Source organism: Cottoperca gobio, chromosome 3 (genome assembly GCF_900634415.1).
Source record: "Cottoperca gobio chromosome 3, fCotGob3.1, whole genome shotgun sequence".
In the NCBI taxonomy this organism is placed as follows: Eukaryota; Metazoa; Chordata; class Actinopteri; order Perciformes; family Bovichtidae; genus Cottoperca; species Cottoperca gobio.
Window position 1 is genome coordinate 925,961 of NC_041357.1, and position 12,853 is coordinate 938,813.

Below are 12,853 nucleotides of genomic sequence, written 5' to 3' on the forward strand. Positions count from 1 at the left end.
GAATTTTAGGGGATTATTTAAGTTATTTGTGGTTTCAGTTTGGAAATAGTCAGATTTGGTTTTTCTGATTTTAACAGTGCATGCATTTTGCAGCTGACCGAAGAGCAGCCAATCCGACTCAAGACCTGTACTCCTGGCTTTTGACCATTGCGCTCGTGAAGTAAATCAGAGAGATCTGATGTGAACCATGCATTGTCTCTGCCTTTTACTTTGTACTTTCTTAAGGGGGCGTGCCTATCAATAAAATAAAGAATATAATTCAAAATCCTTCTCCTGATTTACAAAGCAATTAATGCTTAGGCTCCAGCATATTTTAAAGATTTCATAGTACCTTATAAACCAACTAGATCATTGCGCTCCCAGAATGCAGGGTTACTTGTAGTTCCTAGAGTCTCTAAGAGCACAATGGGAGCCAGAGCCTTCAGCTATCAATCTCCTCTCCAGTGGAACCAACTCCCAGTTTGTGTTTGGGAGGCAGACACCCTCTCCACATTTAAGATCAGGCTAAAGACTTTCCTTTTTGATAAAGCGGGAAGATTCAAATCAAATCAAATTTATTTGTATAGCCCAATATCACAAATTATACATTTGTCTCAGTGTGCTTTACAGACTGTACAGGTTACGACACCCTCTGTCCTTAGACCCTCGCATCGCACAAGGAAAAACTTCCTAAAAGAAACTCCATAATTAAAGGGGGAAAAATGGAAGAAACCTCAGGGAGAGCAACTGAGGAGGGATCCATCTCCCAGGACGGACAGACGTAGCAAGCAATAGATGTCGTGTGTAGAGGATAAACAACATAGTACAAATACAACATTTGACAGAAATTATGTTGTGTTGAAAAAGAGAAAGTTTGGATGAATCCAGGAAAATGTCAAAAAGGTTTCCCGGTGTCCAGCAGGACCAGGGCAGCAGGCGCAGCCACGATTCCTGATCCTGACGTAAACTTTATCAGTGGCAACCTGCCACATGAGACACAGAAACTCCGGGGATGATACCCCGGATGATGAGTTAGTAACATACATTTACATAAATTCATACAGATAGAGAGGGAGAAGAAGAGAGGGAGGGGAGGAGAGAGGAAGAGAAGGAAGAGAGCAGGGAGGTGTCCCCCGGCAGTCTAAGCCTATAGCAGCATAACTAGGGGCTGATCCAGGGCAAACCTGAGCAAGCCCTAACTATAAGCTTTATCAAAAAGGAAAGTCTTTAGCCTACTCTTAAATGTGGAGAGTGTGTCTGCCTCCCGAACACAAACTAGAAGCTGGTTCCACTGGAGAGGAGCTTGATAGCTGAAGGCTCTGGCTCCCATTGTACTCTTAGAGACTCTTGGAACTACAAGTAACCCTGCAGTCTGGGAGCGCAATGCTCTAGTTGGTTTATAAGGTACTATGAGATATGCTGGAGCCTGACCATTAATTGCTTTGTAAGTCAGGAGAAGGATTTTGAATTATATTCTGTATTTTACCGGGAGCCAGTGCAGAGCAGCTAATACAGGAGTAATATGATCCCCTTTTCTTGTTCTTGTCAATACAAGTGCCGCTGCATTTTGGATCAACTGAAGAGTCTTAAGCGACTTTTTGGGACAACCTGATAACAATGAGTTGCAGTAATCCAGCCTTGAAGTAACAAATGCATGGACTAGTTTTTCTGCATCATTTTGAGACAGGATGTGTCTTATTTTTGCAATGTTATGTAGATGAAAGAAGGCAGTCCTTGAGATTTGTTTTATGTGGGAGTTAAACGACAGATCTTGATCAAAGATGACTCCAAGATTCCTTACAGTGGTGCTGGAGGCCAAATTAATGCCATCCAGAACTTCTATGTCATTAGAAAATGCGTTTCGGAGGCGTTTAGGGCCAAGTATAATAACTTCAGTTTTGTCTGTGTTTAACATCAAGAAGTTGCTAGACATCCATGTTTTTATGTCCTTAAGGCATGCTTGAAGTTTAGCCAATTGATTGGTTTCATCTGGTTTAATTGATAGATATAATTGGGTATCATCCGCATAGCAATGAAAGTGGTTCCTTATAATATTGCCCAAAGGAAGCATATATAAGGTGAATAGAATCGGTCCAAGTATAGAACCCTGCGGAACTTCAAGACTGACTTTGGCTGTCATGGAGGATTTATCGTTAACGCATACAAATTGAGATCGTTCAGATAAAAAGGACTTTAACCAGCTTAGTGCGGTTCCTTTTATGCCAACACAATGTTCCAGCCTCTGTAGTAGAATGTCATGATCAACAGTGTCGAAAGCAGCACTGAGGTCTAACAAGACAAGAACAGAGACAAGTCCTTTGTCTGATGCCAATAGAAGGTCATTGGTAACTTTCACCAGTGCCGTCTCTGTGCTATGATGAACTCTAAATCCAGATTGAAAAACCTCAAATAAACTTATTATGTAAAAAATCACATAACTGTTTTGCAACTGCTTTCTCAAGGATCTTAGCGAGAAAGGGAAGGTTAGATATCGGCCAAAAGTTGGCTAAAACCTCTGGATCAAGACTAGGCTTTTTAAGAAGTGGTTTTATTACAGCTACTTTAAAGGATTGTGGTACGTAGCTAGATAATAGAGACAGGTTGATCATATTTAATAACGAGGTGTTAATTAAGGGTAAAACTTCTTTAAACAGTTTAGTTGGAATCGGGTCTAAAACACAGGTTGATGGCTTAGACGATGAGATTGTTGAAGTTGGTTGGTTAAGGTTGATTGGAGTAAAACAGTCTCGATATATTTCAGGAATTACTAATGTTTTTAAAGATGTTTTTTAGATTGCGTGCACGTGTGTGGCGCGGGGAGATTGCGTGCGCAGCGCGGTTTCTATTTAGTTCTCCCCTCTCCCCTTTTGGCGTGTGTGCACGTGTAGGTGTGTGTGCACGTGTAGGTGTGTGTGCACGTGTAGGTGTGTGTGCACGTGTGCGTTTGTGTCAGCTGCGAATCCCCGCCCTTTGTAAAACGGAGCGAAGGAGAGAATGTGAATGTGCAAAGTAGACAGTACAAACTGAAACGTGCACATAAATTAGATCAATAGCATAAGCGTTTAGTTTATTTAATGAAAGAGCACCTGTCAATGTGAAAAGTGAGTTGTGAATAAAAAATATATTTATTTATTTTATTCGAGAAAAAAACAAAAAACACCTTGAATTTCAGGCAGGGCGCTGGGCTCCGTTGACAGGGCTCAGCACCCTGCTAAGACAATGGTAGGGGAAACACTGCTATATAAATAAATTTGATTTGATTGCAGTTTACCGCAGCACAAAAAATGTAGGAAGAAATTATTTTTAAAAACCTGCCATTGAATCCAGGTTTTGCAGATCAAAAATGAGGTCTTAGAGAAGTTTAAACCTCAACCTTATTTCACACATCACTAATCACTGCGTGAAGTGAAATTTGGGTTGTACATTTCAGAAAGTTACACACATTGTCTGGCACAGTCTCAAACGTACACCAGCGTATTGCCGATATTTTTTATACGCCATATTTTTGTATACGTTATGCATACGTTGGTTTTGTCTGATACAATCTGTATTAGTAAGTGATCAGCTATCAATAGATTAGACATGCGTATCTGTATACGTCACTTTTCGGATCCAATTAAAAGTTGGATGTATTTGGACTCTGTCAAATTGTGAGCTATTTTTCGTGTACCTTTCTGCCATACGGATGTATGACAGGGCCTTTACGGGAATTTTCAGCACTTGACTGTTTTCTTGGCATTACAATTGACTCAATTTGGTTGTTACTCAGATCGTACTGAGGTTCCATTCCCTTCCCCACACAACACAGACTTTTTAGTAGCAGTGTTGAATATTAGCGCCAGTTTACTAGCTGTTTCTAATGACCACTGAAGATATACAATTGCCTGATTTAAGTCCTCTTATTCTTGTTGTCGTGGCTATTTTGATCCTTATGCAATCTGTAATCTTTGTTAAAATGCAAAACATTTGAATTCTGTGGTAGTATCCAGTTTTAAGAAAACCCAGAGCCAAGCCCCGTAGATTTATCAGAACACTTCTTATTCAGATAGACGATTAAGAACTGGTTAGACCACTTATTGAGTCTTAGAGTCCTGTCCATACAGAGTAGTTGCATTTGGGAATAATCAGGAGTGTGCTAGTTTAGAAAAAGGCACAAGATCCCTCAGCAAGCTCGTGTGTTTGATGTTAAACTAGACATGAGCCTAACCTAAAGATGTGAACAGGTACATGAAGTGTAAGCATGTTCAGGGACTGAAGCGTTCATGACTTATCTAGACTGATCTGCCTGCAGACAGTTGCTATCATACAGTCACTATCATACAGGCACCTCCTGATATGTTGTTACACTGTCACAATGTATAACTAGATGTTTATATTATTTTATTTGTATTTAAATTGTTTAATTTTGGGTGTGCTGTGGTTTACATGCTGTGTCAGATACTATTCTTACCTGACAGGAAACACTGAGTCAACAGCTTACATGTTTTGTCTTGCCTTCAGTCCAGAAATATTGGTTGTCAGTATCAGCTGTCCATCCTTCATATCTGTAAAACCCCATAAAAAACACATTTTCCTGCATGTAATGCTAGACTTCAAGCCATTTCTCTGTACTTTACTGCTCACTCTGTACACATGCACCTAAAAGTGAACCAGTCTGTGTATTAAGTGTTTTAAGATTGTACACATTAAATGTGGAAAACTCAATCAGAGGCACTTTTAGGATATTTTGAAATATTGAATGACTTGTTTTGGCCATGTGATAAACATAAAAAATACATTCCATGATTACTATTATTGAAGCTGCCATAATGAAGCCGGGCTGGAACGGCGACTTAAATATTGAGGAGGAATAATCACCACAGCCATCGATTTGGTTTGACCGGCATGCACACACAGAGCATCTGGAGCAAGCAGTCATTTATTGATTTTAAACAACTGAGACCTGTTAACCAAACCCCCTCTCTGGACCATGTGGTCTGTGAAGGGCACGTTCAAGAGCAACTACTATTATTTGTTTACCTCCTCGTTAATACAAATGTCTAATCAGCCATTACTGTTGCAGCATAAAAGCATGCAGACATGGTCAAGAGGTTTAGTAAGATTGACTCTGCGCAGAGCCGACGCCATATTGTCTCAGTTAGTGATCAATCCGCTCCTTGTCCCGACACACACACATTTGCATACATACACGCCTGCACTCCTGACGCACATCATGCTTACTCTCCCATTTTTTTAATGACCAAACTAAAAGTACAGAAGTGGCTCTTTTGTAATCTAGGCTGATTTAACAGTTAGTTGGCGTTCAGACCAAAATGACACGTAAATAAAGCAAAGGACTGCTTTGGTTTGGGCATATTGCTTATTGGTGCAGCTAATTTAAAGGTTCTATAATTCAGGAAGGCTGGTTTGAGTACTAGATCAATGAGTTGATCAGCGTCTTATTGCAGAGGATTTTACCAGTTATGTTGATATTCATATCTCGGGATCTGAACCCCTAGTGTGTCAACTCATTGAAATGAAGGAGGGGGCTATGTTTTTTAACGTAGCACAAATATTGGTTTGAATGTGGTGCTATAAGGTCAGTATGATGCGGCCAATGTTATTCTGACCTAATTATATTTCCTACGACCATCACTGCAAATCATCAATGCTTTTCAAAAACATAGTTTTATTCTCACAAAGCCTTCTCAAGGATTGTCTTATAGGGACAAATATTTCACTAGAAAGCTCAAATTTTAAAAAGCCTTCTGATTGACTGGCGCAGTACAAGGATGTTCTGTAATTCTGGCAAGTTCAGTGCATTGCACCATCACAATCTGAGTTAAAGTGAATCGACTTTGATTTTACAGATATTAAAATTACACAGTGGTGTGTGAAAAAAGCTGCTCAGTCACAGCAATGTGAGTCCTTGTGTTAGTTTTACCTCTGGCGTAGTGTTTTTTACCGGGCTCATCCCGTCTGTCTCTCTTCCTGTTTGTGTTAGGGAAGAAGAATGAAAAGATGTCTAAAGTGGGTGAGGAGGGTCGCTGGAAGAGAAACGCTATTCGGCTGCATGAAGCCTACACTGTGGAGACGGTGGTGGTGGCAGACTCCGACATGGTGCAGTACCACGGTGCCGAGGCGGCACAGAGGTTCTTGCTGACAGTCATGAACATGGTAAGAATATTACACCAAATACATATAAAAATGTATTAGTATCTGACTCTGGGAAAGTGGAAATATATCAGTCAAATTCCCCAAAACTACTGTATCTTATAGTTATTTGATAACCAATGAAACAGTTTGGAGCCCCCCTGAGGGGCCTGCCTCCCATTTTAAAAACTACTGTTGTAAAGCATTCTATCAACAAACTAGCACATTTAGAGGTTTTATTGAAAATATGCTACTTATTCAATAATTTTTACTCCCAAAAACCCCGTTGGTTTTCACCCTTTTCTTGCTTAAAAATAATGTGAAACAGATTTAAATGTTAAAGGCGTGTGCAGACATTGGGCTATGACCTCCAGACACATTTCTAAAGAGTACAAGGCCATCTCCAAAGCATCACTGTTTCAACAGTGCACAATGTTATTTAGAAATTTGCTACTCAGAACTGTCCTGGAACATAAGGAAAGGTTGAAAAATATGGTGCAAGCTAAGGAAAAAAACACTACGTAAAAAATGCAAAGAGCTGAAGTCTAATCTGGAGCAATGGAGTGATGGCTTGTGTGCTACCAAATATTTGGGAAGGGTGCCTTTAATTCTGTCCAGGTCAGATTATATATTTCCTCCTCAAAATCAATACTTGTAAGGAATGTTTTTTGTTGTTTAATACAGGTGCTGCAGCAATAGGCAGTATGTATCTTTTTGTTCTAACATTAAAGCATGTTAACATTTTCTAGTAAAAACCCTCAATGGAAATTAGCATAATATTATTAATAATGCACATTTCAACATTTGTTCCAGTGGTCTTCCAGCGTTAGACCAGACTGTGTATTTTTGCAGTGTTTCAAAATGTACAATAAATACAGTTAAATATAAGCATCTTTTAGTTTCTAGAAAAGCGCTATACAAATCTAATGTATTATTATTATTATTATAAAATCTTCTATCTCTTCACCAATGCAGCATCACATAATTACCTCGATGACTTAACTAAACAGTAACATTGGCTATCTTATTTTACTTTGTCTACTTTGTCTTTTTTAAGTAAAACACAGTTTTTATTTATTCTTCTTTTAAAGTCAGTTTGGAAGATGCCCATTTGAGCTTAACTGGATGGGACAGTTCTGTGACACTGCATGCAGTGTATATTGTATGTGTCAGTGTATACATGTTGCTACCTTCTCTCCATGGCTCACGCTGCCTCTCAAGAGCCAGAGGGAGGAATTTGTCTCAAACGAGCCCTCTGCATTAAAGATTTATATGTTATACACTAAAGTACACACACATTACAATGAGACACAAGCTACAGACAACATGTTCAAGGATATCATCATAAAAGTGGACCATAAACAGTCACTTGATACCTCTCTGCTCATTTGTCTTTACACTTGTTCTTCCCTGCTGGTGAAATCTGTAGCTGTGCTGTTCTGTGTGTTGCAGGTGTACAACATGTTCCACGACCAGAGTCTGGGAGTCAGGATCAACATTCGTGTCACCAAGCTGGTGTTGCTTCACAGCCGCCCAGTAAGTGTTGTGTGTTGTGTGTTGTGTGTTGTGTGTACCCGGAAAAGAGATTAGCTTCTTCTAATTCAAAGTGCTCAGGACAACATTCCCTGTCCAAATGAAAGATTCTACATTTTCCACCTTACAAAATTTGTTTCTCAAATTGAATTTGAAACATTTTATCTGACGTAATGCAAAAATATTCACGCAAATTTACGTTGCATGAATGCAGTACATGGCCCAGGCATGTCGGAGCTTTTCAGTTCCTAAAAGTTTTGCTCTTGCAATGAACAGAGATGTTTTTAGCATCTGTCTTATTGTTTTTAAAAAAAAAATAGTTCAAGGACTCAAATCCTGAAGAAATGTAAATTCAACCGTCCTGTGGGTCAGTTTGACCAATTTCCGCTTTTAAGTTGTTTAAAATACTGTTTCCTTAATTACCTGGGGCTAGATGTATAAGTTGTGTACACAAAGAAAGCCTATTGCCACACATTAACTGGTATTTATAAAAGAAGAATGTGCAGTGATGATGTGTGCAGCTCAGGCATACTTCAGACCAGGCATATACACAAATAGCTAATAGTTATACATACATATACATAGTTAAAATGTCCTTTTAACCCACTCAGGATGAATTGTAATATATTCGGTGACCCCTTAACTTAATTTACAGGCATCATCTAAATGTAACTTTGTTCAATACTTTGGTATATGACCACCTACACCAGTGGTTCTCAACCTTCTTCAGGCCAGCGCCCCCCTATCCATTATTCAGGTTCCTTAACGCCCCCCAAAAAATGTTTTTGTTGTTGTTTTTACCTTCAATTCCCCTAATACGCCATGTACCCAGGGAGCAAAAAAAGCAATTTTTTTATTTTTATGTGTTAAACAAATGCAACGGTAAGAAGTTTGAGATTCAAACTTTAATCAGTGTCATAAACTGCAGCCAATCAGAAACGGGTCAGACATTCAAACTTTTTTACATGACGTGACCACGTGATGACACGTTCCGCTCGTGTTGTGTTCAAGGACCCTGACCGTGGCCAGGAAAAACAGTCAGTCGCCTGTTTTATTCTATTGCTGACTAGAATTGGATTAATTTTTTGGAGTACATTTTTTATGCGTGTTTATGAATTACCTCGCAGGACCGTACACTCAAACACCCCCCAAAAACACACGAATGCCCCCCTTTCAAAAATATTGCTATATCTGAACACCGGCGCTACCGCCACCGTTGAGAACCCCTGACCTACACAAACCTAATGGTATTGCCATCAACCTCAGCTCTACTCTGTTCACTGCTATTTGTTTAATGTGTTAGTGCTAAATGTTAGCAAACCAGCTTAGCATCAGCATGTTAGCATTGTGAGCATGTTAGCATGCTGACGTTAGCATTTAGCCCAAACAGACGGCATTACGTTAATAGAATTGAAGAAAGAATTGTTGAAATGTAATTTATTTTCCAAATTGTTGTTAAAATATAGTGCACATGTCAGATAATGTTTTTTCTTCATTCTGAATTATCGGTCAAGCCATTATAACATTTTATTAATTTAAACTGTATTCAAACAGTTCAGGTCATTTATAGGACCGTTAAAGGTACGAGGAGAGGGGAGGAGTGAACTGCTCTGTATCTGCTCTTCAGATGAAGCTAAAGGTGGGTCATCATGGAGAAAGGGCTCTGGAGAGCTTCTGTCATTGGCAGTATCAAGAGTTTGGGGGGCCGCGGTACCTTGGCAACAACCATGTTCCTGGTGGAAGGGATGACATCCCACCAGTGGACACTGCTGTGCTGGTCACCAGGTATGTAGACAGAACTTCCTCACATGAAGGTATGATAATTGTAATAAATGTGGTCTCTGCGCTCTTGCTTGCAGCCGCTTTAATCTTCATTATGAAGAATAGGGCTGTCACGTTTTAATGAACAAACACAGTAATTTATTACAATTACTGTGAACACTACTCATCTAATCCGTAGGGTTCCTCTGCTGCCTCACTTGGGTGACAAGTCATGACTCCTTAGAGTAAGGAAATGTTACAGCACGTAAAAATGCAGCTGTGTCAGGTTACTCAGAACCCAGTTTATTTAAGTCATTTGAGAATGCGTTTCAAATACAAGGCATCACTTCCTGTAATGAGATCTCCTTCCTCCAGCTGCTCAGGTTTACTTAACCTGTTAGAAGTATTTTTCATGCACTTGTAAAAACCCTTTTAGAAACCCTGATACCAGTATACAGGACTGTCTCAGAAAATTAGAATATTGTGATAAAGTTCTTTATTTTCTGTAATGCAATTTAAAAAAACAAAAATGTCATGCATTCTGGATTCATTACAAATCAACTGAAATATTGCAAGCCTTTTATTATTTTAATATTGCTGATTATGGCTTACAGCTTAAGAAAACTCAAAAATCCTATCTCAAAAAATTAGAATAGTTCCTCAGACCAAGTAAAAAAAAAGATTTATAACAGCAAAACAAAATCAAACATTTGAAAATGTCCATTAATGCACTCAGTACTTGGTTGGGAATCCTTTTGCACGGATTACTGCATCAATGCGGCGTGGCATGGAGGCAATCAGCCTGTGGCATTGCTGAGGTGTTATAGATGCCCAGGATGCTTCAATAGCGGCCTTTAGCTCATTAGCATTGTTGGGTCTGGTGTCTTTCAGCTTCTTCTTCACAATACCCCACATATTCTCTATGGGGTTCAGGTCAGGGGAATTGGCAGGCCAATCGAGGACAGTAATGCCATGGTCAGTACACCAGTTACTGGTGGTTTTGGCACTGTGGGCAGGTGCCAGATCATGCTGGAAAATGAATTCCTCATCTCCATAGAGCTTTTCAGCAGACGGAAGCATGTAGTGCTCTAAAATCTCTTGGTACACAGCTGCATTTACTCTGGGCTTGATGAAACACAGTGGACCAACACCAGCAGCTGACATGGCTCCCCAAACCATCGCTGACTGTGGGAACTTCACACTGGATTTCAAGCAACTTGGATTTTGCTCCTCTCCAGCCTTTCTCCAGACTCTGGCGCCTTGACTTCCAAATGAAATACAAAACTTGCTTTCGTCTGAAAAGAGGACTTTGGACCACTCTGCAACTGTCCAGTGCTTCTTTTCCATAGCCCAAGTCAGACGCTTCTTCCGTTGTCTTGAGTTCAGAAGTGGCTTGGCCATGGGAATACGGCTATTGTAGCCCATTTCCCGGACACGTCTGTGAACAGTGGCTTTTGATACCTGGACTCCAGCTTCAGTCCACTGTCTTTGAAGCTCCCCCAAATTCTGGAAGCGACTCTTCTTCACAATGCTGTTAAGGCTGCGGTCATCTCTCTTGGTTGTGCAGCGTTTCCTGCCACATTTCCCCCTTCCAACAGACGTTTTGTGGATGTGTTTTGAAACTGCACTCTGTGAACAGCTTGCTCTTTGAGACATTTCTTTTTGTGTCTTACCCTCCTGATGGAGGGTGTCAATGATGGTCCTCTGGACAGCAGTCAGATCAGCAGTCTTCCCCATACTTGTGATTTAGTTTACTGAACCAAGCTGAGTGTTTTTCAAGGCTCAGGAAACCCTTGCAGGTGTTTCGAGTTAATTAGACGATTCAAGTGATTCGTTGAACACCCTACTAGTATACTTTTTCATGATATTCTAATATTTAGAGATAGGATATTTGAGTTTTCTTAAGCTGTATGCCATAATCAGCAATATTAAAATAATAAAAGGCTTGCAATATTTCAGTTGATTTGTAATGAATCCAGAATGTATGACATTTTTGTTTTTTTAATTGCATTACAGAAAATAAAGAACTTTATCACAATATTGTAATTTTCTGAGACAGTCCTGTACATAGCCAAGAAAGCATGTCACGGTGGGGAAAAGGTGAGGACCCAAACGCAGAATGCAAGATGATCTTTTAACAAAAAGAGGACTTTATTCCAACAAAGTTTACAAAATTGCAAATAAAACCAAAAATACAAACCAAATTTATTTATATAGCCCAATATCACAAATTATACATTTGTCTCAGTGTGCTTTACAGACTGTACAGGATACGACACCCTCAGTCCTTAGACCCTCGCATCGCACAAGGAAAAACTTCCTAAAAGAAACTCTATAATTAAAGGAAGAAAAATGGAAGAAGACTCGGGGAGAGCAACTGAGGAGGGATCCCTCTCCCAGGACGGACAGACGTGCAATAGATGTCGTATGTACAGGATAAACAACATAGTACAAATACAACCTTTGACAGAAATGATGTTGTGTTGAAAAAGAGAAAGTTTGGATGCATCCAGGAAAATGGCAAAAAGGCTTTCAGCCCAGCAGGACCAGGGCAGCATGCGCAGCCACGATTCATGATCCAGACTTAAACTTTATCAGTGGCAACCTGCCACATGAAAGACACAGAAACTCCGGGGATGATGCCCCAGATGCTGTATTAGTAACATACATTTACATAAATGCATACAGATAGAGAGGGAGAAGAAGAGAGAGGGGAGGGGAGGAGAGGAAGAGAAAGAGAAAGAGAAGAGCAGGGAGGTATCCCCTGGCAGTCTAAGCCTATAGCAGCATAACTAGGGGCTGATCCAAACCTGAGCCAGCCCTAACTATAAGCTTTATCAAAAAGGAAAGTCTTTAGCCTGCTCTTAAATGTGGAGAGGGTGTCTGCCTCCCGAACACAAACACCATGTAACATGAATGACGACCGGACAAGGAACACTGGGACAGACAGGGATATTTTTTTCACACAACCACTAAACGATGGAACGAGACACAGCTGGGAGAGAAAGGCAAATACACAGGTGGGAACTAATTAACAATCACAAAAGGAGGGAAAACTCAACACTTCAAAATAAAACAGGATATAGAAAATCACGATCATGAAAAAGCAGCTATCTCCCGGAGGAATCAAGATGGGGAAATTAGGTTTCTCTAATACTTTCACAAACCATTTAGATGTGTCGTGTATGTGACGTTCAAGAAGAGAGCTGATTGTAACCCGGTTACTGGGATATATGTAACCGCACTGACATTCATAGATGCACTGCTAATTCAATGAGCTGCTCTGGAGAAGAATCATAGTGCCATGTGTGTTTCTTTATGCACTTTCTTTTGCCATAATCTATAGATTCAAAACATTTTACTATGGTAAAGGTAAATAAGATATTTTTGTAAGAAATATAAAATTATAGATTTTTCACATTTCTGCTTCAACAGACATTTCGGGCTG

General features: G+C 39.9%; 1 protein-coding gene across 1 annotated transcript in view; it reads left to right on the plus strand.

The window, feature by feature from the left end:
- The window catches only part of adamts17 (ADAM metallopeptidase with thrombospondin type 1 motif, 17), a 108,464-nt gene that overhangs the window by 19,133 nt on the left and 76,478 nt on the right, over positions 1-12,853 (plus strand). Inside the window, exons 4-6 of the mRNA XM_029462665.1 lie at positions 5,963-6,135; positions 7,564-7,647; positions 9,272-9,429. Coding sequence (XP_029318525.1) covers positions 5,963-6,135; positions 7,564-7,647; positions 9,272-9,429 — 415 coding nt within the window. The remainder of the gene's footprint in view (positions 1-5,962; positions 6,136-7,563; positions 7,648-9,271; positions 9,430-12,853) is intronic.